The sequence below is a fragment of the Panthera tigris genome, chromosome B1 (genome assembly GCF_018350195.1).
Source record: "Panthera tigris isolate Pti1 chromosome B1, P.tigris_Pti1_mat1.1, whole genome shotgun sequence".
Classification (NCBI taxonomy): domain Eukaryota; kingdom Metazoa; phylum Chordata; class Mammalia; order Carnivora; family Felidae; genus Panthera; species Panthera tigris.
In genome coordinates this window covers 62,803,747-62,828,990 of record NC_056663.1, presented here as the reverse complement: position 1 = coordinate 62,828,990, position 25,244 = coordinate 62,803,747, and the positions used below count along the sequence as shown (strand labels likewise).

The following is a 25,244-nucleotide window of genomic DNA, read 5'->3' as shown; positions in this document are numbered from 1 at the left end:
CTATACTGATGTATTCAGTGGCATTACCTTTTATTCTGTCACCATGCAAAGTTATTACAATATTATTGACTATATTTCCTATGCTGTACTTTTCATCCTTGTGCCTTATTTTATAACTGGAAGTTGGTACCTCTTAATCCCCTTCACCTGTTTCTCTCACTCCCCAAACCTTCTCCTCGCTAGCAACCACCAGATTGTACTCTCTATATTTATGAGTCTTTTTCTCTTTTTTTGTTGTTTGTTTGTTTAGATTGCACATATAAGTGAAATCATGTGGCATTTGTCTTTGTCTGACTTTTTTCAATTAGCACAATACCCTTTAGGTTCACCCATGTCATCACAAATGGCAAGATTTCAGTGGCATCATTATCATGTCTTGTAAGGTGTTCTGTGACTGGAGAGCAGGGATTTTGTTTTGTCTCACAAGATGCTTTATATTCAGTTCTATAGGTCTTCATACTGAAGGTACAATCCAAATTCTTACATGTAAATAGATATAGACACTAACTTTTTTAAAGCTACATTTATTTGGTAATAGGACCAAATAAATGTCTGTAGATGATAGTCTGCTGGCTCTATACCTAATGCAAGTTTGAATTCCAAACAATTGAAGAGAATCTGCAGAGCATGTCTCTTTGTCTTTAGCTAATTGCAAAAACTGAAGCCACAACTCTTCCACAAACCAAATCCTGTTTCCAGTGGAGAAAGCCCTCTATTTTTACAACCTCTAAATACTACGGTGGTTATTTGGGTGAGATGAAGGATGTGAGACTATTTTGTTGGGAAACTGTAGAGTGACATAACATACTAGTTAAAATATCGGCCTTCTGATATCTTGGACTTGCAAACTGGAGCGTTGTTAGTATAATCAGCTTCTGAGTGGAAGTTTAGTTAGGGAAGACAGCACAGAAAATAGAAGAGATATTATAAAGTAATGGAGAAACTTCAGAGCCGTAGAGCATGGATGGTGACCGAAAACAACAGCTGCTGATGTGAACTTGGCAGAAGTTTGTGAGTAATGGTGGGTGACTCATTGTGAGCAAGGGAGTCTTACAGCCTTTGAGGTGAACAGGCAGAGGGGAGAGCAGAGATGGTGGCCACCCAGGGGCTAAGTATTTGTGTCCTGCATGTGAAAATGTCTGGTCCCCTGTTAAATTTTGCAGCTGCATCATTCACATGAGTTACAGCATTGTTTCTACCAGAAAACCCTAAAAACATGAACAACTCATATGTTCTAAAGTGTTTGTTCTCAATCTGAGATGATTGTCCCGGGGTGGGAGGGAAGTGGGTGGTGGGACATATTACATCACTTTTTTTGTTTTGTTTTGAAATTATACATAGCTGCCTTTCACCCCTGCTTCTGGAGATGCTGTCATTCAGATATACCTAGTCCTATAAAAAGGGCTTGCCCAAATCTTCATGGGAAAAGGGATGGTTGAGTGCAGTTTGAAAAATTGTTTGGCTCATTGATTTTTAAAAATCAATAATTAAAAAATTTTTTTTAAATTTATTTTTGAGAGAGAAAGTAAGAGAGAGCGCACACACGCAGGGAAGGGGCAGAGAGAGAGGGACACACAGAATCTGAAGCAGGCTCCAGGCTCTGAGCTGTTAGTACAGAGCCTGACACGGGGCTCAAACTCACAAACCGTGAGATCATGACCTGAGCCCAAGTTGGATGCTTAACCAACTGAGCCACCCAGGCGCTCCTAAAATTTTTTCTGAAGTTTATTTATTTTGAGAGAGAGAGAGAGCATGAGTGAGGAAGGGGCAGAGACAATGGGAGAGAGAGAATCCCCAAGCTGACAGCACTGAGCTCAACATGGGGCCCCATCTCACAAACCATGAGATCATGACCTGAGCCAAAATCAGGAGTTGGACACTTAACCGACTGAGCCACTCAGGTACTCCTTGCTTCTCATCCTTCTGACCCCTGCCATTAGGAATCACTCTGCCAGAACAAGTAATGTATATCTAAAGAAACTATGCCTCATTTCTAAGATGGCCACAGAATTCTTGCAGTAGGTTTAAACCTTTGCTTATGGATATTGACTCTTTGAGGGAGACAGCCCTGTGAGAGACTTTATTTTCTTCTTCTCTGAGAGTTCATTTCTGTCACTAGCGTGTTTTGGGGCAGAGTTAGAGTTACCTAGTTACCTGGTCTGAGAAGCCAACCTTACCCACAGCTGGAAATTTATACAAGAGTCAGTCATTGAAGGAAGACTCAAAGATTCTTATAAAACATAGCTGTGTATTGGGATCCAGACCCTTGGAAACCTCAACTATGTTGAGTATGTTTTGATAGCAGTAAGCTATTGGAAAGTTTTAAGACTGGTTGCGAGTTAGACTTGGGGAAAGACTTAAAATGAAAGAACTTTGAAAAAGTATCTCTTCTAGATAATTAAAAGAAGACAGTTTTCAGAATGAGGAGCTTCTCTGGAAAAGGCTACCTCCCTGCTTCAGAAGGGAAGCAGGGAGAAGGTTTAACTGCACTTACTGGTATACCTGAAAGGGTAAACCTTCACCTCCCACTTAGCTGGTTCCTAGTGTATGTTCATTTTCCACATCTGTAGTTTTAGGCATGATGTATCATTTTGTTACTCAGTTCTGCTTCTGAGTGAGAGACTATCTAACACAAAACCATATAGGAAATGGAAAATTATGGAAAGGACTTTAGTGTTGAAAATGTAGCCCTGTGCAGCAGGGTGCTGTATTTGTAAGTAGCTCTCAGTACAGAGAACACTTAAAAAAAAAGTCAGTGTTATTTCTTATTCCTTTAAGCCTTTGAATAAAGTCTTTTCTTTGTAGAGTTTATGGAGTACATCAGAAAAAGCAGGAGCTGAACATAGCTTTAAGAATGCACCTATATAGATATTGATTGCTATATGGTAGTTTTAAAAGAAATTTTTTTTTAATGTTTATTTTTGAGAGAGACAGAGTGTGAGCGGGGGAGGGGCAGAGAGAGAGAGTAAGACACAGAATCCGAAGCAGGCTCTGAGCAGGGGCTTGAACCCATGAACTGCAAGATCATGACCTGAGCCAAAGTCAGAGGCTCAACCAACTGAGCCACCCAGGCGCCCCATGTATGGTAGCTGTCTTAAAGTTAATTCTCTAATGCAGGCAGTTTTAATTCATAATTTCTTAAGCAAATATAAACACTCTTGGCTCTTAAATAATGGTATTCTTTCTAGGACTGAGTTGCTTTCACTTCCATTCTGAGCATTGAAAAGCCCTTCTGTGATAGTTTTGTCAGTCCTCAATATTATATTTCCCTTTTGTTATAAACTCTTAAGTTATTAAACTAGAAGCTAATGTAAAACTTCTTAAGTTGCTATACATGCGGACGTTCAGTGTTATGTGGTCAGAAAGTTTGCATAGGTTGAATATATCTATATAATTTCCCTTTCCTCCTACTGTTTTCTTTATGAAAGGGTGGTGGGGAATAGCATGAGAATATGTCTTAAACTATAAAATGTTTCCCAGTCCCCTCCACCAGATCTGAATGTTCTTTCATCTTTGTCTCCTAGACTTACTAGCTCTTTTTCTCAGGCCAAGCGTAACCCATCCCTCTACACACACACACACACACACACACACACACACACACACACACACACACGAGGATGTACTGTCCTATTCTCCCATTCCAGCTGTGGGCTCACCTCCAGGAGGCAGGGTCTTGTACTCATTTGCTTGTAAGGCCCCCCTTTAAAAACTCTCAAGTGATAGGGACACATGACTTATCTCCACTTCTGGTATGCAAACCCTTGAAGAATCAGATGCCTCAATTAGTGTTGAATGGAGGACTGAGCAAAGATAGCATCTGTGGTTAATGGTAGAGGTTACATTAATGTTTGAGTGCTTGAGTTCCATTGCTTTGTGTACCTTCTATGTGTACGTTTCTACCCAGCTAAAGTTTCTTCTCCAACTCTAGACTCTAATATGCCAATTTTACATCTTCATTTGGATGTCTGATATCTTAAAACCAACATGTGTGAAGGCTAAGCTCTTGATCTTCCTACCCCCAAACTGGTTCCACCTGCAGCCTTCCCCATCTCAATGGAAACTCAGTCCTTCCAGTTGCTCAAACCAAAAAATTGGGAGTCATCCTGATTTTCTTTGATGCACCACGTGCATTTCGTCAACAAATCTCGTTGGCACTACCCTTAAAATATACCCAGAACCCAGCGACTTCTCATCACTGCTCCTACCTCCACTGCTACTACTGTGCTCTGAGCCTCTGGCATCTCCTACTGAATCACTCTTCTAAATAGTTTACACTCTTTTATCTTTGCCCACATTGACTATTCTCACCCAGCAGCCAAAGTGATCCTATTGAAAACGTAACTTGGATGGTGTCATTCTTCTGTGATGCCTCCCTATTCACTCAGGGTAAAAGCCAAAGTCCTTATAGTGTCCCACAGGTCCTACATGATCTGCACTTCCCTCTGCCCCCATAGCCCCAGCCCTGGCCTCACCATTCCTGGAACACACCAGGCACATGTAGGCCTTGGCTCTAGCTCTTCATTCCTTCTGGACCTTCTCTCACCTCCTAGTCTTGGTTCAGATCTCACTTCTCAGTTGGGCTATTGATGACCTGATGGCCCTGTTGACTAGTGCAAGTTGTATCACTCCGTCCTCTCGATTCTTTTTACCCTGCCTTTGTTCTTATATCCGTAGCTCTTATTTTATGATGTGCTGCCCGTTTTACTGATTTGTTCTGCGTATTGTCTCCTCCCCATCGCCCCTGCTAGACTCCAGGCTCTGTGAGGGTAGGAGTCTTTTTTTTTGTTCACTGTTCACCTGTATTCCAAGTGCCTAGAATGGTGCTTGGTACATAGTTGGGACTCAAAAAATGTTTGCTGAGTGAATTCGTAAGAGGTAATACTTTAAAAATAAGTGATCCTTTCAGAATGGGTCAGGAAAGAAAGAGGTACGAAGAGAAATATGGCAATAAATAATGATGTTTGCCTGTTGTCCTTTGTGTGATATATATGCAAGTATGACTTCTTTAGGCTTAATTTGGTATCCTGATTTTTTTCTTTAATAGCTTTATTGAGGTATAATTTACATGCCATAAAATTCACCTATTACAGTTGTACAATTCAGTGATTTTTTAGTACATTTCTAGAGTTGCGCAACTGTCTTCTCAGAAAGTTCCCTTGTGTCCATTAGTAGTTAATCCCCACTCCCTGCCATGGTACCCTGATTTTATTTGTTAATTTTTTTGCTCCCAAGTCTCAAAAGAGTAGTTTATACAGCAATACTAATACAGCCTGTGCTCTTAAAAATTATGTTTAAATATGAAGTTAAATATCATTGCTTAATGTAGGAAATGGTATTGAACATTAGTGAAAAGAATGGGCTCAAAGAGTCAGACTGACTTTGCTCTTACCCAGCTCTACTATTTAGTTACCTAAATTGTTTTTTGCCTTCATCTTTTCATCTGTTAAATGGGGATGGTAATAGTAATGAGCTCACAGAGTTGTTGTGAAGATTAAGCAAATAATACAAGTAAACAACTTAGCACAGTGGCTGCTGAATAGTAAATACTCAATAAACTTTAACTAACAGGATTAATCTCTTGTTACAAGAGTAGGTCTGAAATATATGGGGTAAATAAATAGCCTGGCAGGTAGAGAGCAAAATTCAAATCAGAGTCTAAGTTTTTGAAGTTTGTGTAAAATATGGTCCTGTTCCTGTCTTGGTTTGTAAATAATGTATGACTACAGCAGATTGTTAAAAGCATGTTAATTTCCAACAGAGATCATTTCTCAGCATTTTTATTTTAAAGTATCTGCTGAACCACTTTTACTGAATTTTCTGTGCTCCTTTGTGATAGAGCTTTGACACCGTGGAGGTGATTACCCACTTTTTTGTTGAAATCGTAGTGACCATCAGAAAGTGCTCTGAATTGTGTCTTGATCTTACATTGGGATATACTGCAAGACTTCTTCTAAATGAATTTGAGAGATTTGTTGTATCTCTTATAGCCTAACAAGCCAGAACTAAATTATTTTTAATAAGATCTTTTCTGTTTTTTTTCTTTTATGTACAGATGCACAAAGCAGGGTCATCAGAAGCCTCTCGATTCAAAAGATGATAATACTGAAAAACACTGCCCAGTGACAGTGAATCCTTGGCATATGAAGAAAGCTTTCAAAGTCATGAATGAACTAAGAAGGTATTATTACATTAATATTCATGTAACATGGGTCTCTTCCCTTTATTTTGTAGTTGTTTCTAGTGAATATGCTCTTCATGCCTCATTGGTTCTTTATTTGATATAGACAACATTAAAAGCTGTTTCTACGGGTTTTTTTTTTGTTTGTTTGTTTTGTTTTTTTAATCAGAAGCATGAATAGTATAAGGCTGGTCTCCGATATGTAGCAACTAGCCATATGTGGTTAATCTGAATTAAGATGTTCTGTAAGTAGAAAATACAAAGTGGATTTCCAAGATTTAGTACAAAAAAGAATGTACAATGTTTTATTAATAACTTTTAAGAATATTGGTTACATTTAAAAATGATAATATATGGGATATTTTGGGTTAAATAGAATATATTATTGAAATTATTTTCACTTGTTTCTTTTTTTAATGTGATTACTAGAAAATTATGAATTGCATTATATATTACATATATTTCCCATAGTTCTATTGGATGACTTGGTGTAGGGTTTCTCACTTATCACAAAGATACGGAAAGAAAACTGTAAGGGAAAAATGTGATACTTTGGTGGTGGTGGTGGTGGTAGTAATTTTGAGGACTGGTGACCTGCCCATTGTTAACGTTATTCTTAAGTATGTTAAAGGTCACTGATATGAAAAAAGTGACTTTAAAAGTTGATTGGAAAATGAATAGTTGTTTTTTTTTTAATTAAAAGACTAATGTGTGTATTAACCTTGGTTTAGTTTTCTTAGCCCTTTGTGAAAGTATTTTTTTCTGCATTGTTCTCTTTGTGAAAGTACATATATTTAAAAGCTTGGACTAAAAAGAAGGGAGTGACTTAAACTGTCCTTCAATCTCTATGTGCTATGTCTTCGTAAAAGTCCACCCTTTAGGCCCATCATTTGTTTGTTTTTTCTTTACGTAAAGATTCAATAAATATTTATCTGTTGGGTGCTGGAGATACAATGGTGAGCATGAGACACATAGCTTATGGTTGAATGCAGGGAGCAGGCATTAATCAGAGGATTACACACATAATTTACTGTAAATTTTAATGGCAGTAAGTGCTATGAAGGAGGGCTGCCTGGTGCTGTGAAGGTTGATAACAGTGGTCAGGAAAGGCTTCCCGACCTGATAGAAATATTTGTGCTGAGAACTAAAGCAAAACAGAGGTAAGGAAATGAAGGCAGGATGGGGGTGGGAGAGGTTAGAAAACTGTTCCACGCACAGGGAATGGCAGTGCCCAAGTCTGGTGGTGGGACAGAGCTGGCCTCATTGGAGGAAATGAGGGGCAGCTGGAGCACAAATGTCAAGGGGGTCATGGCAAGAGAGGAGCCTGAGTGGGCAGGTGGGGCCCAGCATACTCTGGGCCTTACACATTTCAGTCTTGTTGTCATGGGAGGAAGCCACTGGAGAGTGTTAAGCAGGGTAGTGACATGATCAGATTTGTACTTTGAAAAGAACATACTTGCTGCTAGGTGGAGAGTGAAGTGGAGAGGGACAAGGAAGTTAAATCGACTATAACATACTTGATTTGCTTCCTAGTCCAGCTCTGATAGTATTTCTAATGTTTTCATTTAGTCTTTGGGAAAATATGTAGTTGGGATAACCCAGCAGGTCCGGATGTGCTGTTCTAGTTTTTTAATCCCGTTTTAACAGTAGTTATTGAATGTAAACTGCAGTGGTTACTAAATGGAACTGAAAAGTAAGAAAAATAGTCATTAAGATGTTTTTTTTTTTAATGTTTATTTTTGAGAGAGAGAGACAGAGTGTGAGCGGGGAAGGTGCAGAGAGAGACAGAGACCCAGAATCTGAAGCAGGCTCCAGGCTCTGAGCTGTCAGCACAAGGCTCAGACTCACAAACCACGAGATCATAACCTGAGCTGAAGTCGGACGCTTAACCGACTAAGCCACCCAGGTGACCCTAGTCTGGTCATTTTAAGACTGAGATTTTTAATGGCTCTTCTCTTTCTTTGAAAAGTCTAGAAAGACTGACTTTTTCCTGTTCACATTTCCTCTCCCCACCCCCTTCTGTGGGAGCACCATAACCATGGCCTTCCACTGGTGTGAGTAGGGCCTCTGTTGACCTAGGCATGACTCACTAAACTTCAGGGAAGGTGACACCTTCCCCTGAGGTGGATGACCCCGGTTTAGGGACACAGTCTGGACTTGGGCGAACTGTTTTACTTCTTTGAGGCTTAACTATAAAGTGAAGTGAGGAGACAGGATGGAATGTGAGGTTCATTGCTGCTCTGACTTCTCTGAGTCTGTGAGATTTTTTCCTGCTTACATGCACAGCACTGGTGTCCTTGCTTCATCCTGGGTTTATTTTGCTCTAGCCTTCATGTACCTATTTGTCCCGTTTTGGGTGTGAACTATATGGCTGTGAAACAGCGTCTTACTCTTTGTGTCGTACCATATCAGGAACCAACGTGTCACCAGGCTGGTAGTTGATGCTGATTTTCAGAACAAAGAACGACTTTTAAATAGCCAGAGGGTGTTTGCTGCCAGCTCTATATCCAGGATTGTTTTAATAAACTCACTAACTGATATTGTTTTTTTTTTTTTTTTAATAAACTCTCTTGGGATTCATCAGAACCCTTTTGTTTTGTTTTAAATGTCACTCACTTCTGGGGCACCTGGGTGACTCGGTTGAGCGTCTGACTTTGGCTCAGGTCGTGATTTCATGGCTCATGAGTTCCAGCCCCTCATTGGGTTCTGAGCCTGGAGCCTGCTTCATATTCTGGGTCTCTCTCCCTCTCTGCCACTCTCCTGCTCATGCTCTCTCTCTGTCTCTCTCTGTCTCTCAAAAATAAAAATAAACATTAAAAATTTTTTAAAATATCATTCACTTCTCTCTTAACCCTTATGGCCCATTTGAGTAATTAAAAAAAAAAAATCTTGGAGGAAGCCTATTCTTTAAACAGCTGAAAATCTTTAATTTCCTGCCATTGCATCAACTTCCTGCTGCCAGGAAGAGGTAGCTGAGAGTGGTTTCCTGACTTCTGGGAAGAGAGAACTTCCTTGTTCTTATTGCTCTGCTCTTGGGCCCTTGCCTTTAACTGGTAGAATAACAGCCATACACTAGAGAGCATTTTTATGAATGTTTGACTGATGGAAGTGATATTTTAGGAGTAAGAGTAACTTTTTTTTTCTAGTTATGGTTGTTGTAAGGTGTGGTTGGGGGAGTGGGAGTGAGCGGGCAAGAGCTTTGTAAAGTTTGAGAATTAATATAGTTTATAGAAAAAGAATGTGACATTTTCTTTAAACTAGTTTTTTGTTTTTGTTTTCTTTTTTAGACAGGAGGCCCAGATATAGCTCCATGTCCCAGCCCAATATGAGCTTGAATAGCTTAAAATTACTTGGCTTAAAAACCCTGCAGTTACTTGTAAACAGTGTATTCTACAAGTGTTTGTAAGCAGCTGGTTCTCCTTTGAAATCTGCTAGCATGCGCGGCTGTGCGGGAGCCAGAAACAGCATCAGACTTGGCCCATGCCCTGCGAATGTCTAGATTGCTATAGGAGATGTCTAGAGGAGAGGATGAGGTGGGGGAACAGTGCATGCTGAAGAGGATTTTCACAGGAGAAATCCACAGCAGCCCAAAGAAGAGGTTTCTGCTGGACCTGATCGCGGGCAGTAGGATTCATACAAAGGACAGGAGAGGAAAGGCAGTTCCTGGCCTGGATGACTGCATGAGCTACGGGGGGGGGATAAACATAACTTGTTGGATAAAGTGAATCAAGAGTTCGTGCTGGGGAGTCTGTGCAGAAAAGGTTAGGAGCGGGAGAAGGACTGAATTGTGCAGGCTTAAATAGCGTGATGAATTTGGACTTAATCCTGTGGGCACTGGGAATCAGTGAAGGTTTTTGAAAAAGGGAGCAGCGTTGTAAAATGAATGGTGTTGGAGGCATAACCTGGCAGTGTAGTGAAAGGACGGGTCTTTTTAGCAACGCATCTCTGGCAGAAAATTCAGCTCTTTCAACTTCCCAAGCTTGAATTGGTGGGGGTAGGAATTTTTCAGGATACTGACATTTTCAAAATCAAAGCAATAGATCTAATTATGTGTAAAACACTGTAGTGAGTCTGTGGAGAAGACAAGCAGACTAAATCTCAGACATAGGTTTTATTGAGAACATTATGCTATGGGCTTTTTGAGGTGGCCCCAGAAAGGAAATGTCAAGAGATAGCTTTTTGCCTTTACATTAAACACACACATACACACACAACTTCTGTTTTGTAGGTTATGGGATAAGAGTATCTGAGCTTTAAAAATTTCAGTGACTGTTAGTTAGGGCCAACCTGTTGCTTGTTTAGAAGGAAGAGAATTTTGATCCTTAAGTTATATTAAGGAGTTGAAAGTTTTTAGTAAGGATAAATCATTTAAAGCAGTTCAAGTGCTCCTCTATATATCATATCTAAGTCATAAATATTTAGTAGGTCAGTTATAACAGCAGTTTTTACCTTCCCGAGTATAATTTAATCAAAAAAGCCTGAAGCTGTCTTTTAAAGGAGTGCCTATTGTATTTTTCCTCCAGGACATTTAGACCTTGTGGATCCAGATCACCAGTAGGATTAAGTTATCTATTGTGCATCTATGAAAAATTGGAGTTGTGGCTCTTTAGTTATTTATACTCTGTTGCTTAGATGGCAAGTGAATTAAAGAACAAACTTAAGTCAATCTCCCTTTCTCTTCACAGCTTTATATCACTGTTTTTAATTTTTTTTTTAAATGTTTATTCTTGAGAGAGAGAGAGAGAGAGAGAGAGAGAGAGAGAGAGAGAGAGAGAGAGACAGGAAGACAGTGCAAGTGGGGGAGCTCAAACTCAGGAACCATGAGATCATGACCTGAGCCAAAGTCAAATGCTTAACTGACTGAGCTACCCAGGCACCCCTTTATGGGACTGTTTTTAAAAGAGATTTCAGGAAGTTACATACGATGTGAGTTTTTTTTATTGCTCGAACATATATTTTTTTCTGTAGTAAAACATTGCCAGGTTCTTTTGTTTTCATGTTATACTAGAGTAGGATGTAAAACATTCCTTGAAAGAGCAGTTGGGTAGAGCCCCAAATCAAATAGACTTGTTTATTTAGAAATTTTAAGATACAGTTTGAAACTTCTAGTCTCACTTTAACTGGTAATCTTCTGCAGTGTTTCTTAAGCACATGTGATTAATCTCTTTTTAAGTGGTGTTTATTGAGCATGGATAGGATCATTGAACATTTCAAAGAATACCAATAGTGGATAGTAATAAATGAGTTTACTGACCCAACTCCTTTCTTTTCCCTTGCTTTATGTTGTTGAATACCTACCTGCTTCAGAGCTCGCTTTTACTATGCCTGTTAAATCAGAAAATCAGAAGATCTTACTCTGGCTTTTTTCTTTATTATAGCTAAGAGTAGCTTATGATTTATTTCACCAATTAAAAAATACTTTGTAATGAGGAAGTTTCCTTTGTATGCATCCTACACTTTCTACCACAGAGGCTTTTCATCTGCATATTCAGAAACTCATCTCTGCTGCATTACTCTTTCCGCCCCTACCCCCCGAAATCCTTCACCTTCCTCATTTCTCTGTTCTTCTCCCCACCAGCTTTTCTCTGTCCCTAATCTCTTCCTTCATTTTATTTCTAATTATTCTTTTCATCTTCTCTCAACTGTGACCAAGTGTTCTTGCAGGTCCTCAAATCTGGAGATGTTACCTTCCCTTCTCTGCAGGTATTTAGTAACACACTTTCCTCTGTGCCTTCCAGTGGCTCCGTTTTGTCATTTTTCACTGTCACTCTTTTTTATTTTTTAATTTTTTTCTTTTTTGAGAGAGAGAAAGGGAGAGAGGGAGAATCCCATGAGGAGGCAGAGAGAGAGAGGGAGGGAGGGAGGGAGGGAGGGAGAGAGAGAGAGAGAGAGAGAGAGAGAGAGAGAGAATCCCACACAGCCTCCTCACTGTCAGCATGGGAACCCAAAGCGAGGCTTAAACTTACCTGATGCAGGGCTCGAACTCATGAACTGCAAGATCATGACCTGAACTGAAGTCAGATGCTTAACCGACTGAGCCATCCAGACACCCCTCACTGTCATTCTGCTGTCTTGATTCTGTTTGAAAAGAATAATCTCTATATTCTGGGACCCTTGCTAGTTTTTTTTTTTTTTTTTTCAACGTTTTTTATTTATTTTTGGGACAGAGAGAGACAGAGCATGAATGGGGGAGGGGCAGAGAGAGAGGGAGACACAGAATCGGAAACAGGCTCCAGGCTCCGAGCCATCAGCCCAGAGCCTGACGCGGGGCTCGAACTCACGGACGGCGAGATCGTGACCTGGCTGAAGTTGGACGCTTAACCGACTGCGCCACCCAGGCGCCCCTGGGACCCTTGCTAGTTTAAGGCAGTTTCTAAGTTATTGACTGTAGTAGGTTGTCCTACAACTTTCCACATTGTCACCACTTCCTGCTTTCTGTTTGAAAATTTCAGCAGGTGCAAATCTGTTGAGGGGGCTGTGCTATCAGGACTTACACTATGGTGGTGAATCTGTGTTGGGTAAACCCAGCCTCTACATTTTTCCCTGTGCTTAACTGCCACAGAAATTTAAATTCATATCAAAATCAAACCATCATAGTTTTAAGAAGAAAAAGAAGGAAGATGGTGGTGACACATGCCATGGAGTTCTGTTGATCTTCGAGATTATTGACATTATAAGCCAGATTGCATCTCCCTTGTCTGTTAAATGAAATTGTCAGAGGAGGGTTGGTTAAATATGACTAATTTAAGTCAGCAGTTGTGCAGCCTTTTGCCTTTAAACCAGCTCATCTCCCTTCATGCCGAGTGACCAGTACTCGGCGATGCAGCCATGTCCTGAACAGCAGCTCCACATCTGGCTCTCCCTCTGCTTCCTGACCAGTTTTTAAACTTCTTGGCTTCTTTCCTTGACCTCTGACCCCTTGCCTCGTTTCTTTTTATGTCTTGCTATTGTTTCTTTATCCTAACACCTGTTGCTGTTCCAGAGATGACTTTGGACATATTCCAGGCCGTGGTATGGGGTTTGCCCCTGGGCTGTGGTGGAAGCCTCGTCTCACGAGCCACCGAGTCCACTCCATGTGGCAGGAAGTGCCTCTAGGTTTTCCGTGGCACCCGAGGAAGACAGACGGACAGATGCCATGTGATTGCCTCACCGTGCTGGCTTCCAGTAGAAAGTCAATTTTTGTTTCATGTGACTACTAATTATTTTTGACCTCTGAAAGCCTGATATGTACACAGCAGTGATCGGTTTTTCTCCTCTTAGGAATTTGTGACTTTGTGTCAGGAAACTAAAGGATGTCTTGGTATGTCAGGCATGTTTCATTAATTTTCAAAGCAGCATTTTTCCTGAGAAGGACCAATTTGCATGATGCTGTTTCATTTAGGTTTTGGAGTGCCTTTCATTTTTCTAGGCAATTTGGGTTTTACAAAAGGCCTATATAATTTTTGTTCTCCACATTTGAGCTTAGAGGCATCTTCCTTTGCAAAGCCACCTTAAGGTTGGGCTTCGCCTCTCTTATATCTTCCCAAACATGCCACACGTGCCCCATCTTAAAAGTCACAGTTTCATTTTTGTAATTAGCTGTTAGCTTGTCTGTTTCTCCCCACTCCACTGGGAACTCCTTGCTGTCATGGGCATTGCCTTGCTATTGTGGTAAATGAACATAGTGCTAGGCGCACAGTAGCCACTCTGGATATTTGATGATGAATGAATAGATGCAAATTTTGCTAAATAGCAATTATTTGTCTTACTATTCTGGAAGACTTTTCCTTCTATCATTCATTCTTTCATTGAATTTCAAGTAATAGGAATATAAACTCAGAAACTCACTTTAATTTTTATTGCCAAACTTTTCATTTGTACCTGTCCTCCTCCTCATCCAAAAGTTATTGTACTACTTACAAGCATGCACATTTGGAAAGAGGTAAGGGCCATACTCAGTTAGATACACACTGGCTGAAAGATAAGAAAGCTGGTCAGATCTCTCTCTTTTTTTTTTTTTTAAGAGCAAGCGGGAGCGGGGGAGAGGGACAAGGGAGAGAGAGAATCTTAATCCATGTGAGTGTGAAGCCTGACTCAGGGCTTAATCCCATGACTGAAAATCAAAAGTCAGACGCTTAACCCACTGAGCCACCCAAATGCTCCTGGTCTCTCTTGTCTTTGAGTGCCGTTTTAAAATATGTTATTGTTCGGGCACCTGGGTGGCTCAGTCGGTTAAGCATCCAACTTCAGCTCAGGTAATGATTTCATGGTTCATGGATTCAAGCCCCGCATCAGGCTCTGTGCTGACGGCTCAGAGCCTGGAGCCTGCTTTCGATTCTGTGTTCCCCTCTCTCTCTCTGCTCCTCCCCTGCTCATGCTGTTTCTCTCTCTCAAAAAAGAAAATATTGAAAAAATTGAAAAACATTACAAAATAAAATATGTTATTGCTGGACACAAAAAGATAAAAAATGAAGCACTAGAACCAAATATGTTATTGTTTTAGAATGTGACCCTTAGATTCTGTGTGACCTAACCCAGGGTGTGGCTACATACTGATTTGGCAGTGTTTTTACCTTCCTAGTTAACTGTCAGCTAATAAGCCAGTAAGGCTGAGCTAATTATGTGACAGCCAGCAGGTGTTATGCTAGATGGTTTTGATCAATAATTGTAATTGAAGCTAAATGTAATTAATTATGTGATTTTGGGGTGTCCAAGTGTAATTCCACTTATGTTCCATCTTGAAACTAGAGCACTAAGAAAGATTACTACTGACAAAAGGAAAATCGGCATAAAAATGTACTTGGCTCATGTTTGAGTTGTGTCCAGATGCACTGGCCATAGTAGGAAAACCTGGATGGCCCCGTCCTTGAGAGACTGTGTGCATCTCTGCTGACCTCCTCTTCGATCACCCTTCTTTCTCTCTGCTTTCCTTTTTCCAGGGTTCCCCATTGTGCTGTGCTGCCTCACGTCTCCATGCAGTAGCACATACTGTTCTCTGTTAGGAGCTCCCTTGCTCCTTCTCTATCCCGCTAATGCCTACTTGTTTATAAAACTCAGCTTAAGGTCAGTAGCTGCAGGAAGACTTTTCTCACCCCTAGTCTGCTTTAGATGCTTCCCCATAGCACCTTTACAGTGATTTTTTCTACTTTATCCTGTAATCTTGGCACGGTCATTCCTTTCTGCTAGACTCCTTAAGGTCAGAGATGATCTTGCAGTGCTTTGTTGAATTTGATCTTTCTAAATATGCTTGTAGTGCTAAAACCCCACTAAAACTGTGCCTTTTATAAACTATATACAGAACTTAAAATTGTTTCTAGTATATAGTATGCCAAATAATAGATTGGTGTTATTTGATTTATACTTTTTATTCCCTGTTTCATTCAAGCTTTAACAAGTCTTGAAAACACACAGGTGGTTTTGTGTAGTGGTTAAAAGGCTTTGGAGCCAGACTCCATGGATTTGAATCCTGGCATTCCACAAGTGGGGACTTAAGGCTGATTGTTCATCTTTAACCTTGACTTCCCCAGCTGTACATTTTGGGGGTAAAAATCATAATAATACCTACCTGGTAAGATTGTGGTGGGTCCTAAATGAGATAAAACATGCAGGTAAAGCACTTGCATAGTAACCTCCTGAAAACACCACTGAATTTTCCCACCCTGGTTACTTGTGAAACCATGGAATTCATAGAATTGCAGTATGGTTTTTATATTCTCAGAGCAGACATAGACTTTGTTGGTGTTCACAGTGGAGGAATCACGAAGAGTGACCTTATGCCACCTTTGATGACTCTAACTTCCATGACTCTAACGTGGGACCTACCTGGTGTCTCATACAGCATCCTGAGCCATTAAATTGACACCCATGAGCCATACTTTGCTCTAAAGGACACAGCAGGCTCATCAGCAGGGAGGCTCTGGAGCACAGTTATCACCGGCGCTGCCGTGCTCCTTTTTCTTACAGTTTCCCCTAGACCGGAGGGAAAGTCAATGCCAGTAGGATCTCCAAAAACTTTTGGTGTGCATTCTACAGAAACAGGCAGTGTGGAAAAGTGGAAAACTTCAAGGATTTGGTTAAGCTCATGTGAAAATGTTGCTTGTGAGCTACTAGAAAATTATAGCAGGCCGCAGGCCATCCTTGTAGGAGATAGAATAGTGGAGGAGGGGACAAGTGTGACCTGTGTGTGGGATACACACAAATTCATGCTTGGGTGTGTGAAGTGTGGAAAGGACTTTTGGGTTCACCACACCTCTTTCAGTCATTAATGACATGACTACCAGTAAGGTCAGTTTTAGAGCTGCAGCCTCCTTGCTTGTTCTGGAATAAGCATCAGCACCACTTTTTGCCAAAAAGATATCCTGTGACATTCTTATTTAGCGGGAGAAGCTCATCTAGCAGTTTGTGTAGAATGTAGAAAGTGTTCACCGTATGGTTTTGAATGGCTCAAAATGGATATTTCAGAATGGGAGGTATAATTATGCTTGCTGAATAATGGTTTGTTTTAAGGTAACAAAATGCTTTTTAATTTTGTACATGGTAATGTTTTCCAGCTTTGAGGAAAGAGATAGTTGGCATTGGTAAAATGTTGTGATTAAGTTAAGCCTAAAATGTCTTCTATGCCTTTTAAGTAGTGGGAGTAATTGAATATAGTTTTACCTTTGCTTGATGACCCAGCATCATTTTAAATATCTTTTTTTTTTTTTTTTTGGTACTTTGACCCAATTTGGTTTTCTACATACAATTTATTTTGTCTCATCTTAATGTGAGACTGCCATCTGCCACTTCTTAATTCAAACTGTTCTTAATTCAAACATCCTCTCCTTTTACAATCCATTGATGGTTTGCTGCCAGTAATTTATTTAGGTTGAGAAATCATTAATCAAGTTGGGAAAGGTTTCTCTGTTGAACAAAGTTAGGATTCTGAGTGAGGGCCCAATGCATGTCGGGTCTTTGTTGTGACTGTTTTCTGTGCGCTTCACGTTTAAGGAATTCTGTTTTAAAGTAAAGGATGGCAGTTTTAAAAGTCTCAACTTCAGAAGAGTGTAATATGTTGCAATTTTTACTGTAATATTTTAGCACAGGATGCTGAATACATTTATTATTGGTATCATTAAAATTTTCTCTTTCTCTGCTTTGTGAACAGTCAAAACTTGCTGTGTGATGTCACCATTGTGGCTGAAGACATGGAGATCTCTGCTCACAGAGTGGTGCTGGCTGCCTGTAGTCCTTATTTTCATGCCATGTTTACAGGTATGAAATGTCTTAGTTCTGGGTATTTTTCAAGCGTATACAGATCTGGGCTTTTCTTTCCACATTTTCTTTTCTTATTAACATTTTATTGTTATGAAATGAAGTGCTGTAATGGAAGTAAACGCTCTTGCTTTGTTTCAAATTCCTCCTCCCTGTTGTTTTTCGGTTTTGTAATCATGTGTGTATATGTGCATTATATTCACATACTCATAGTTTTATGCTAGTTTTGCCCCGTTGTATTTACATCTACATATACTGGCCGAGTTTACCTGCCTGCCAATTATAACAACTTTTGGCACTTGATTATTTTGGCAAAAGAAAAGTGCTTTTACTGTTTTCCATTTTTTTTTTTTCCAAATGATTTTCACATATGTTTCGTTGATTGTTTACAGTGAATAAAGAGATGTTTATTTAATGTCCTTTGATTTAAATATATAAAAAAAAATGGTGGTCACTTAGGTAACTAAACATATATAAAATGACTTCAGTACTTCTGGAAAAAAAGTAATTTATGCTTGCCCACTCATTCTCTTAAAAAAATTAAACATATATTACTGTACAAAGAAATGAAGTCATATATTAGAACAGTGAGCTTATAATCTTAAGAGTATTGGTAGAACAAACAAAATACTTATAAATACAGGGGTGTCTGGGGGGCTCAGTTGGTTGAGTGTCTTACTCTTGATTTTGGCTCAGGTCATCAACCCAGGGTCGGGGGACCAATCCCCGTGTCAGGCTCCACTCCAACTAACTAAGTGTGGAGCCTGCTTAAGATCTCTTTCTTTCCCTCTTTCCCCTCCCCGCCTCATGTGCTCTCTCTCTAAAAAAACAAAACAAAACACTTATGAATGCGAATATAGTTACATGAAAAAGTGCAAATAATAAAAGATATTCATACTTTAGAAATCATGAAGTATTTCTTGTGCCTAACATTTTGCTTAGATACTTCCAGGAATATACAATCGTGTAAGTGTGCTTCCCACCCCCAGTAACAATATGCGCACTTTAAGTATGTAGTAGAGTATGGAAGATCTGGTTGCCCAAGCAGTGATGCAGATGGCGAGGGCTGTGATGGACAGCACTGAGAGAAGGGGATCTGACATTTCCTGAAGCCAGATAGGTTTAAAGGGTTCACACCAATGAAGAGGAGTCCAGAAGGCCACGTGAAGAGGATGGGCTTAATGTTTTGGGAGTAGAGGAGAGTCTGGAAGGCCCTCACTATTCAGCCTGTTGCAGCCTTGCTGTTCCTGAACGGAGTTAAATAATCAAGAATGTAGGAATGATAGCGGAGGGGCTGTGAGCCAAGTTGGGAGGGTGCCTTTAGCTGAGGCTGATTTGAAAAGTCAATACTAATAATGTGGGACTAGTCAGATTTTTATGTCCTAGGGTTCATTTCAGTCTCATGGTTTACATCTTACATCTTATTTATTTCCCCTGGACAGTGTTCTAAACAGAGTCTCCAGGCTTATGAGAGGAAGGTTCTGGCTGGAATGTGTCAGCCTAACTTAGGAATTCCCTAGTGTAGGGCTGTCCCCTGTAGGTGGCATTCTCTCACATGACACTGCTATTGCTATTTCCTTGTTGGAAACCATGGGAAACTCACATCATCAACTTATGCTTCAGTTTCCCCATCTGGAGAAGGAGGATGGTAATTTTACCCACTTTCTAGGATTTTTATAAAAATTAAATCAGATCATATATATGAATTTCTTAGCACTCTACTTGGCCCATAGAAAATATATAATTAATTTTGGCAGTAATTATGTTATTATTTGAATTGAAGAATAGCAGACACACAATGTTACATTAGTTCCAGGTGTACAGCATAGTAATTCTGCATCTCTATATGTTATGCTGTGCTCACCACAACTGTAGCCACCATCTGTCACCATACTATGATATTACAGTACCATTGACTGTATTCCCTATGCTGTATCTTTTATCCTCTTAACTTATTCCCTTACTAGAAGCTGTATCCCCAGCTCCCCTTCTCCCCTTTGCCTGTCCTGCCCCCCTTTCCCTCTGGTGACCGCAAGTTTTTTGTATTTACGGGTCTATTTATGTTCTTTGTATTTATGGGTCTGTTTCTGCTTGTTTGTTGTTTTGTTTTTTAGATACCATATATAAATGATATCATATGGTATATATCTTTCTCTGACTTATTTCATTTAGCATGGTACCCTCTAGGTCCACCCATAGTGGTACAAATGCCAAGATCTTATTCTTTTTTTACAGCTAATATTGTATACCAGATGTTCTTTTTCCATTCATCTATCGATGGCCATTTGGGTTGCTTTTATATCTTGGCTGTTGTAAATAATGCAGTAAACATAGGGGTAAATGTATCTGTTCGAATTAATGCTTTTGGTGTGTTTTTTTTGTTGTTGTTGTTTTTTGTAAATCCAAAATATATAAAGAACCTTTATAACTCAATATCAAAAACCAAATAATTCAGTAAAAAATGTGCAGGGACCTGAATAGACATTTCCAAAGAAGACCACTGATGGCCAACAGACACATGAAATGGTACTCAACATCACTAATCATCAGGGAAATGCAAATCACACCTATCAGAATGGCTGGAATCAAAAGGACAAGAAGTAACAAGTGTTAGCAAAGATGTAGGAAAAAAGTAACTTTTGTACACTGCTGGTGGAAATGTAAATTGGTGCAGCCACTGTGGAAAACACTATGGAGGTTCCTCAAAAAATTAAAAATAAGAATACCATATGATCAATTATTTTTCTTTTACTCTAAATTTCTAAATGTCCTTATATTTTGTAAGAGTAGAAGATTGAGGAACGCTTAGACTAGAATTTATTTTGATAAATGTTTTATTTTTTATAGAGCTACACAAATATATAGTGATTAACTTAAAAATGCAAGATCAAAGTAACTTAAAACTGCAGGATCAAGGTTAGTTTCCTTTCCCTTCAAAAGGCAGCACTTAGAGTCTCCAATCTCCCTGACCCTTAGGTATCCAGAGACACGCATGCTAAAGATAGATGGGAGATCTTGTTATATCTTTGTCTTCTTTTCTGTTTACCTTATGACCTAAACTACATTTCACTTTCCCTGTTTTTTTTTTTGTTGTTGTTGTTGTTTTTAGTCTAATATACCTTTTACATGTAGTCAAATTTTAGATTGCGGTATACTAAGATAAATGCAAAATAGGGATACTGTGTTAATTTCTGATTCATATAAAATGAATTGAATACCTCAGTTGTGTTTTTTTCACAACTTTTTTGATGCATATTTTACATATTATGAAATTTACACATTTCCAGTGTAGTGGCAGTGAATTTTAGTAAATGTATTTAGTAATCATCACCATAAGTCAATTTTGGAACATTTTTATTCCCACATTAATGATTTTGGGTTTATGTATGTAAATTATTTCTGTGTTATAGTATTTATTATCAGTTTGTTCTTTTTTATTGCTAAATAGATAAAATTGTATGGATGTATCACATTTTGGCTGTCCATTCTCCAGTTGATGGACATATGGGTTAATTTCAGTTTTGGGCTGTTGGGAATAATGCTGGTGTGAATATCCATGTGCCATTGTTTACATGGACATTTATTTTCATTTCTCATGGAAGTAGATACCTAGGAGTGGAATTGCTGGGTAAATTTCTTTAAACTTAACAATGACTGCTATGCTGTTTTTGAAGGTGTACCATATTACATTCCTACAGTTAATGTAGGATGGTTCCCATTTCTCCACATCTCCATCAACACTTGTTAATTTTTTTTTAACTGTAGTCATTCTAATGGGTGTAAAATGGCATCTCTTGTAGTTTTAATTTGCAATTCCCAAATAAGTGATGATGTTGAACATCTTTTCATATACTTATTAGGCTTGACTTAAAAAAAGATTTTTTTTAATGTTTATTTTTGAGAGGGAGAGAGAAAGACAGAGAGAGAGAGAGACAGAGACAGGGCATGAGCAGGGGAGGGGTAGAGAGAGAAGGAGACACAGAATCTGAAGCAGGCTCCAGGCTCCGAGCTGTCAGCCCATGTGGGCTGAGAAATGCTGAGATCATGACCTGAGCTGAAGTTGGTCGCTTAACCATCTGAGCTGCCCAGGTGCCCCTGACTTTTTGGTTCTTTAGCAATAGATGCTATTCACTTTTCTGGCAGTCTTTGTACATTTCTACTTTTGAATCCACTGAATAGCCCATCACTTGTCAGAGATTAGGTGAGGAAGATAAGGAGATTTGGTGTAGGTGGTTTAGCGTACATATATTTTTTTTGTGATTTGCTAGAATATGAATCCCTTGTATCTTTTTGTTTTGTTTTTTGTTTTTTGGTCTGAAACCCTGTTAAACTTTATTATAAAAAATAGAGCGAGGAAACCTGTAGAACTTTGCATGCTGCCATTCCATCGTACATTATGTATATTTATTTTCTCCTGCTCGGTGGGTAATCAGAAGTGCTTGCAGTGGCATAGGTCGTTACCCTATTCTTGTTTTCCTAGGCCTCACCTATTAGGAAATGGGGAACATGAAGAGGTTCTTTTTTGCCCCTTGTTTCTAATCTATAAATTGTAGGAGGAATTTTTATTCAAATTCTATTACCTAAAAAAAGGATTGTGTTACTCTTTGTAGTTCCAAGTATTTGGGTAGAGAAAGGAGGTGAAAAGTAATTGTGTGATACAGTCACAGGATTTTACTCTGTGAAGTATGGGCCTATTTAGAGCAAGGCCAGGTGGTTTAATTCTTACTTAAGGAAGCATATATCATTTGAGTTCTTGTGTTTTTCAATTACTTGTTTCTTATAAATGTGGAATTTAAAATGTTGTTTCTCTTACAAATACATTTGAGGCCTATTTAGTACCCCAGGCTAAAATATCTGACATCTAGTAGGAAATAATTGGATTTTTGTTTTTACTCTTTTGTGCTTTTTGATGATTTCCTTTGTCATATTGAACATGATTCGGTGAGTAGAATAGGAAAATGGGGATTATCATTTGAATGATAAGTGAGATTTCTATTTTATTTTACTTTCTTTTTTTAAATTTAAATCCAAGTTAGTTAACATATAGTATGATAATGATTTCAGGAATAGATTTTAGTGATTCGTCACTTACATATAACACCCAGTGCTCATCCCAGCAAGTGTCCTCCTTGATGTCCCTTGCTCATGTAGTTCATTCCCCCACCCAACACCCTTCCAGCAACCCTCAGTTCTCTGTATTTAAGAGTCTCTTATGGTTTGTCTCCCACTCTGTTTTTACATTATTTTTGCTTCCCTTCCCTTATGTGCATCTGTTTTGTATCTTAAATTCCACGTGAGTGAAATCGTATGATATTTGTCTTTCTCTGACTTATTTTGCTTAGCATAATACACTCTAATTCCTTCCATGTTGTTACAAATGGCAAGATTTCATTCTTTTTGATCACTGAGTAATATTCCAGTGTGTGTGTGTGTGTGTGTGTGTGTGTGTGTGTGTATACATTACATACGTATGTATGTATATGTGTGTGTATATATATACACACACACACACACATATACATGCATACATACCACATCTTTATCCATTCATCAGTAGATGGACATTTTGGCTCTTTCCATACTTTGGCTATTGTCAATATCACTGCTACAACCATTGGGGTGCACGTGCCCCTTCAAAACAGCACTCCTGTATCCTTTGGATAAATACCTAGCAGTACAATTGCTGGGTTATAGGTAGTTCTATTTTTAATTTTTTGAAGAAACTCCATACTGTTTTCCAGAGTGCCTACACCAGTTTGCATTCCCACCAGCAGTACAAAAGAGATCCTCTCTCTCCGCATCCTTGTCAACATCTGTTGTTGCCTGAGTTGTTAATGTGAGCCATTCTGACAGGCGTGAGGTGGTATCTCATTGTGGTTTTGATTTGTATTTCCCTGATAATGAATGATGTTGAGCATCTTTTCATGTGTCTGTTAGACATCTGGATGTATTCTTTGGAAAAGTGTCTATGTCTTTTGCCCATTTCTTCACTGGATTACATGGTTTTTGGGTGTTGAGTTTGACAATTTCTTTATAGACTTTGTATACTAATCCTTTATCTGATTTGTCATTTGCAAATATCTTCTCTCATTCTGTTGGCTGCCTTTTAGTTTTGCTGATTGTTTCCTTTACTGTGCAGAGAAGTCCAAATAGTTCATTTTTGCTTTTGTTTCCCTTGCCTCTGGAGACATGTCAAGTAAGAAGTTGCTGTGGCCACTGTGAAGGAGGTTGTTGCCTGTTTTCTCCTCTAGGATTTTGATGGTTTCCTGCCTCATGTTTAGGTCTTTCATCCATTTTGAGTTTATTTTTGTGTATGGAGTAAGAAAATAGTCCAGGTTCATTCTTCTGCATGTTGCTGTTCAGTATTTCCAACACCCATTTGCTGAAGAGACTGTCTTTATTCCATTGGATATTCTTTCCTGCTTTGCCAAAGTTGGCCATACATTTGTGGGTCCATTTCTGGGTTCTGTATTCTGCTCCACTGATCTAAGTGTCTGTTTTTGTGCCAGTACCATACTGTCTTGATGATTACAGCTTTGTAATACAGCTTGAAGTAATGCCTCCAGCTTTGGTTTTCTTTTTCAGGATTGCTTTGGCTATTTGGGATCTTTTCTGGTTCCATACAAATTTTAGGATTATGTGTTGTAGCTCTGTGAAGAATCCTGGTGTTATTTTGATAGGGATTGTATTGAATATGTAGCTTGCTTTGGGTGGTATTGACATTTTAACAGTATTCTTCAAATCTATGAGCATGGAATGTTTTTCTAATTTTTTGTGTCTTCAATTTCTTTCATAAGCTTTCTATAATTTTCAGCGTATAGATTTTTCACCTCTTTGGTTAGGTTTATTCCTAGATATTTTATGGTTTTTGGTGCAATAAATGGGATTGATTCCTTGATTTCTTTTTCTGCTGCTTCATTATTGGTGTATGGAAATGCAGCTGATTTCTTTGCATTGATTTTATATTCTGCGACTTTGCTGAATTCATGGATCAATTCTAGCAGTTTTTTGGTGGACTCTTTTGGGTTTTACACATAGAGTATCAAGTCGTCCTCCAAGAGTGAAAGTTTGATTTCCTCTTTGCCCATTAGGATGCTTTTTATTTCTTTGTGTTGTCTCATTGCTGAGGCTATGACTTGCAACACTATGTTGAATAACAGTGGTGAGAATGGACATCCTTGTGTTCCTGACCTTAGGGGGAAAGCTCTCAGTTTTTCCTCATTGAGGATGATATTACCTGTGGGTCTTTTGTAGTGGCCTCTATGATCTTGAGGCATAATCCTTTTATTCCTACTTAAGGGTTATCAAGAAAGGATGCTGTATTTTGTCAAATGCTTTCTCTGCATCTATTGAGAGGATCATGTGATTCTTATCCTTTCTGTTATTAACGTGATATATCACACTGATTTGCAGATACGAACCAGACCTGAATCCTAGGAATAAAGCCCACTTGATCCTGGTGAATAATTCTTTTAATGTATTGTTGGCTAGTTCTAGTTGGGAATTTTTGCATCCATGTTCATCAGGGAAATTGGTCTGTAGTTCTCCTTTTTAGTGGAGTCTTTGTCAGGTTTTGGAATCAAGGTAATGCTGGCTGCATAGACTGAATTTGGAAGTTTTTGCTTCCATTCTATTTTTTGGAACAGCTTCAAAAGAATAGGTGCTACTCTTCTTTAAATGTTTGGTAGAATTCCCCTGGAAAGCCATCTGGCCCTGGACTCTTGTTTGTTGGGAGATTTTGATTACTGATTCAATTTCTTTACTGAATGTGGGTCTGTTCAAATTTTCTACCTCCTATCTGAGTTTTGGTAGTTTATATGTTTCTAGGAATTTT

At 39.0% G+C, this 25,244-nt stretch overlaps 1 protein-coding gene across 5 annotated transcripts in view; it reads left to right on the top strand.

Annotated features, from left to right (window-relative positions):
• KLHL2 (kelch like family member 2) overlaps window positions 1-25,244 on the top strand; it is a 120,639-nt gene that overhangs the window by 6,956 nt on the left and 88,439 nt on the right. For 4 of the 5 annotated variants that reach the window (XM_042983661.1, XM_042983663.1, XM_042983664.1 and 1 more), the window contains exons 2-3: window positions 6,056-6,181; window positions 17,304-17,410. In XM_042983661.1, the coding sequence (XP_042839595.1) occupies window positions 6,056-6,181; window positions 17,304-17,410 (233 nt within the window). Of the gene's footprint in view, window positions 1-6,055; window positions 6,182-17,303; window positions 17,411-25,244 lie in introns of those variants that run through there. The other variant, XM_042983665.1, reaches the window with a different exon arrangement.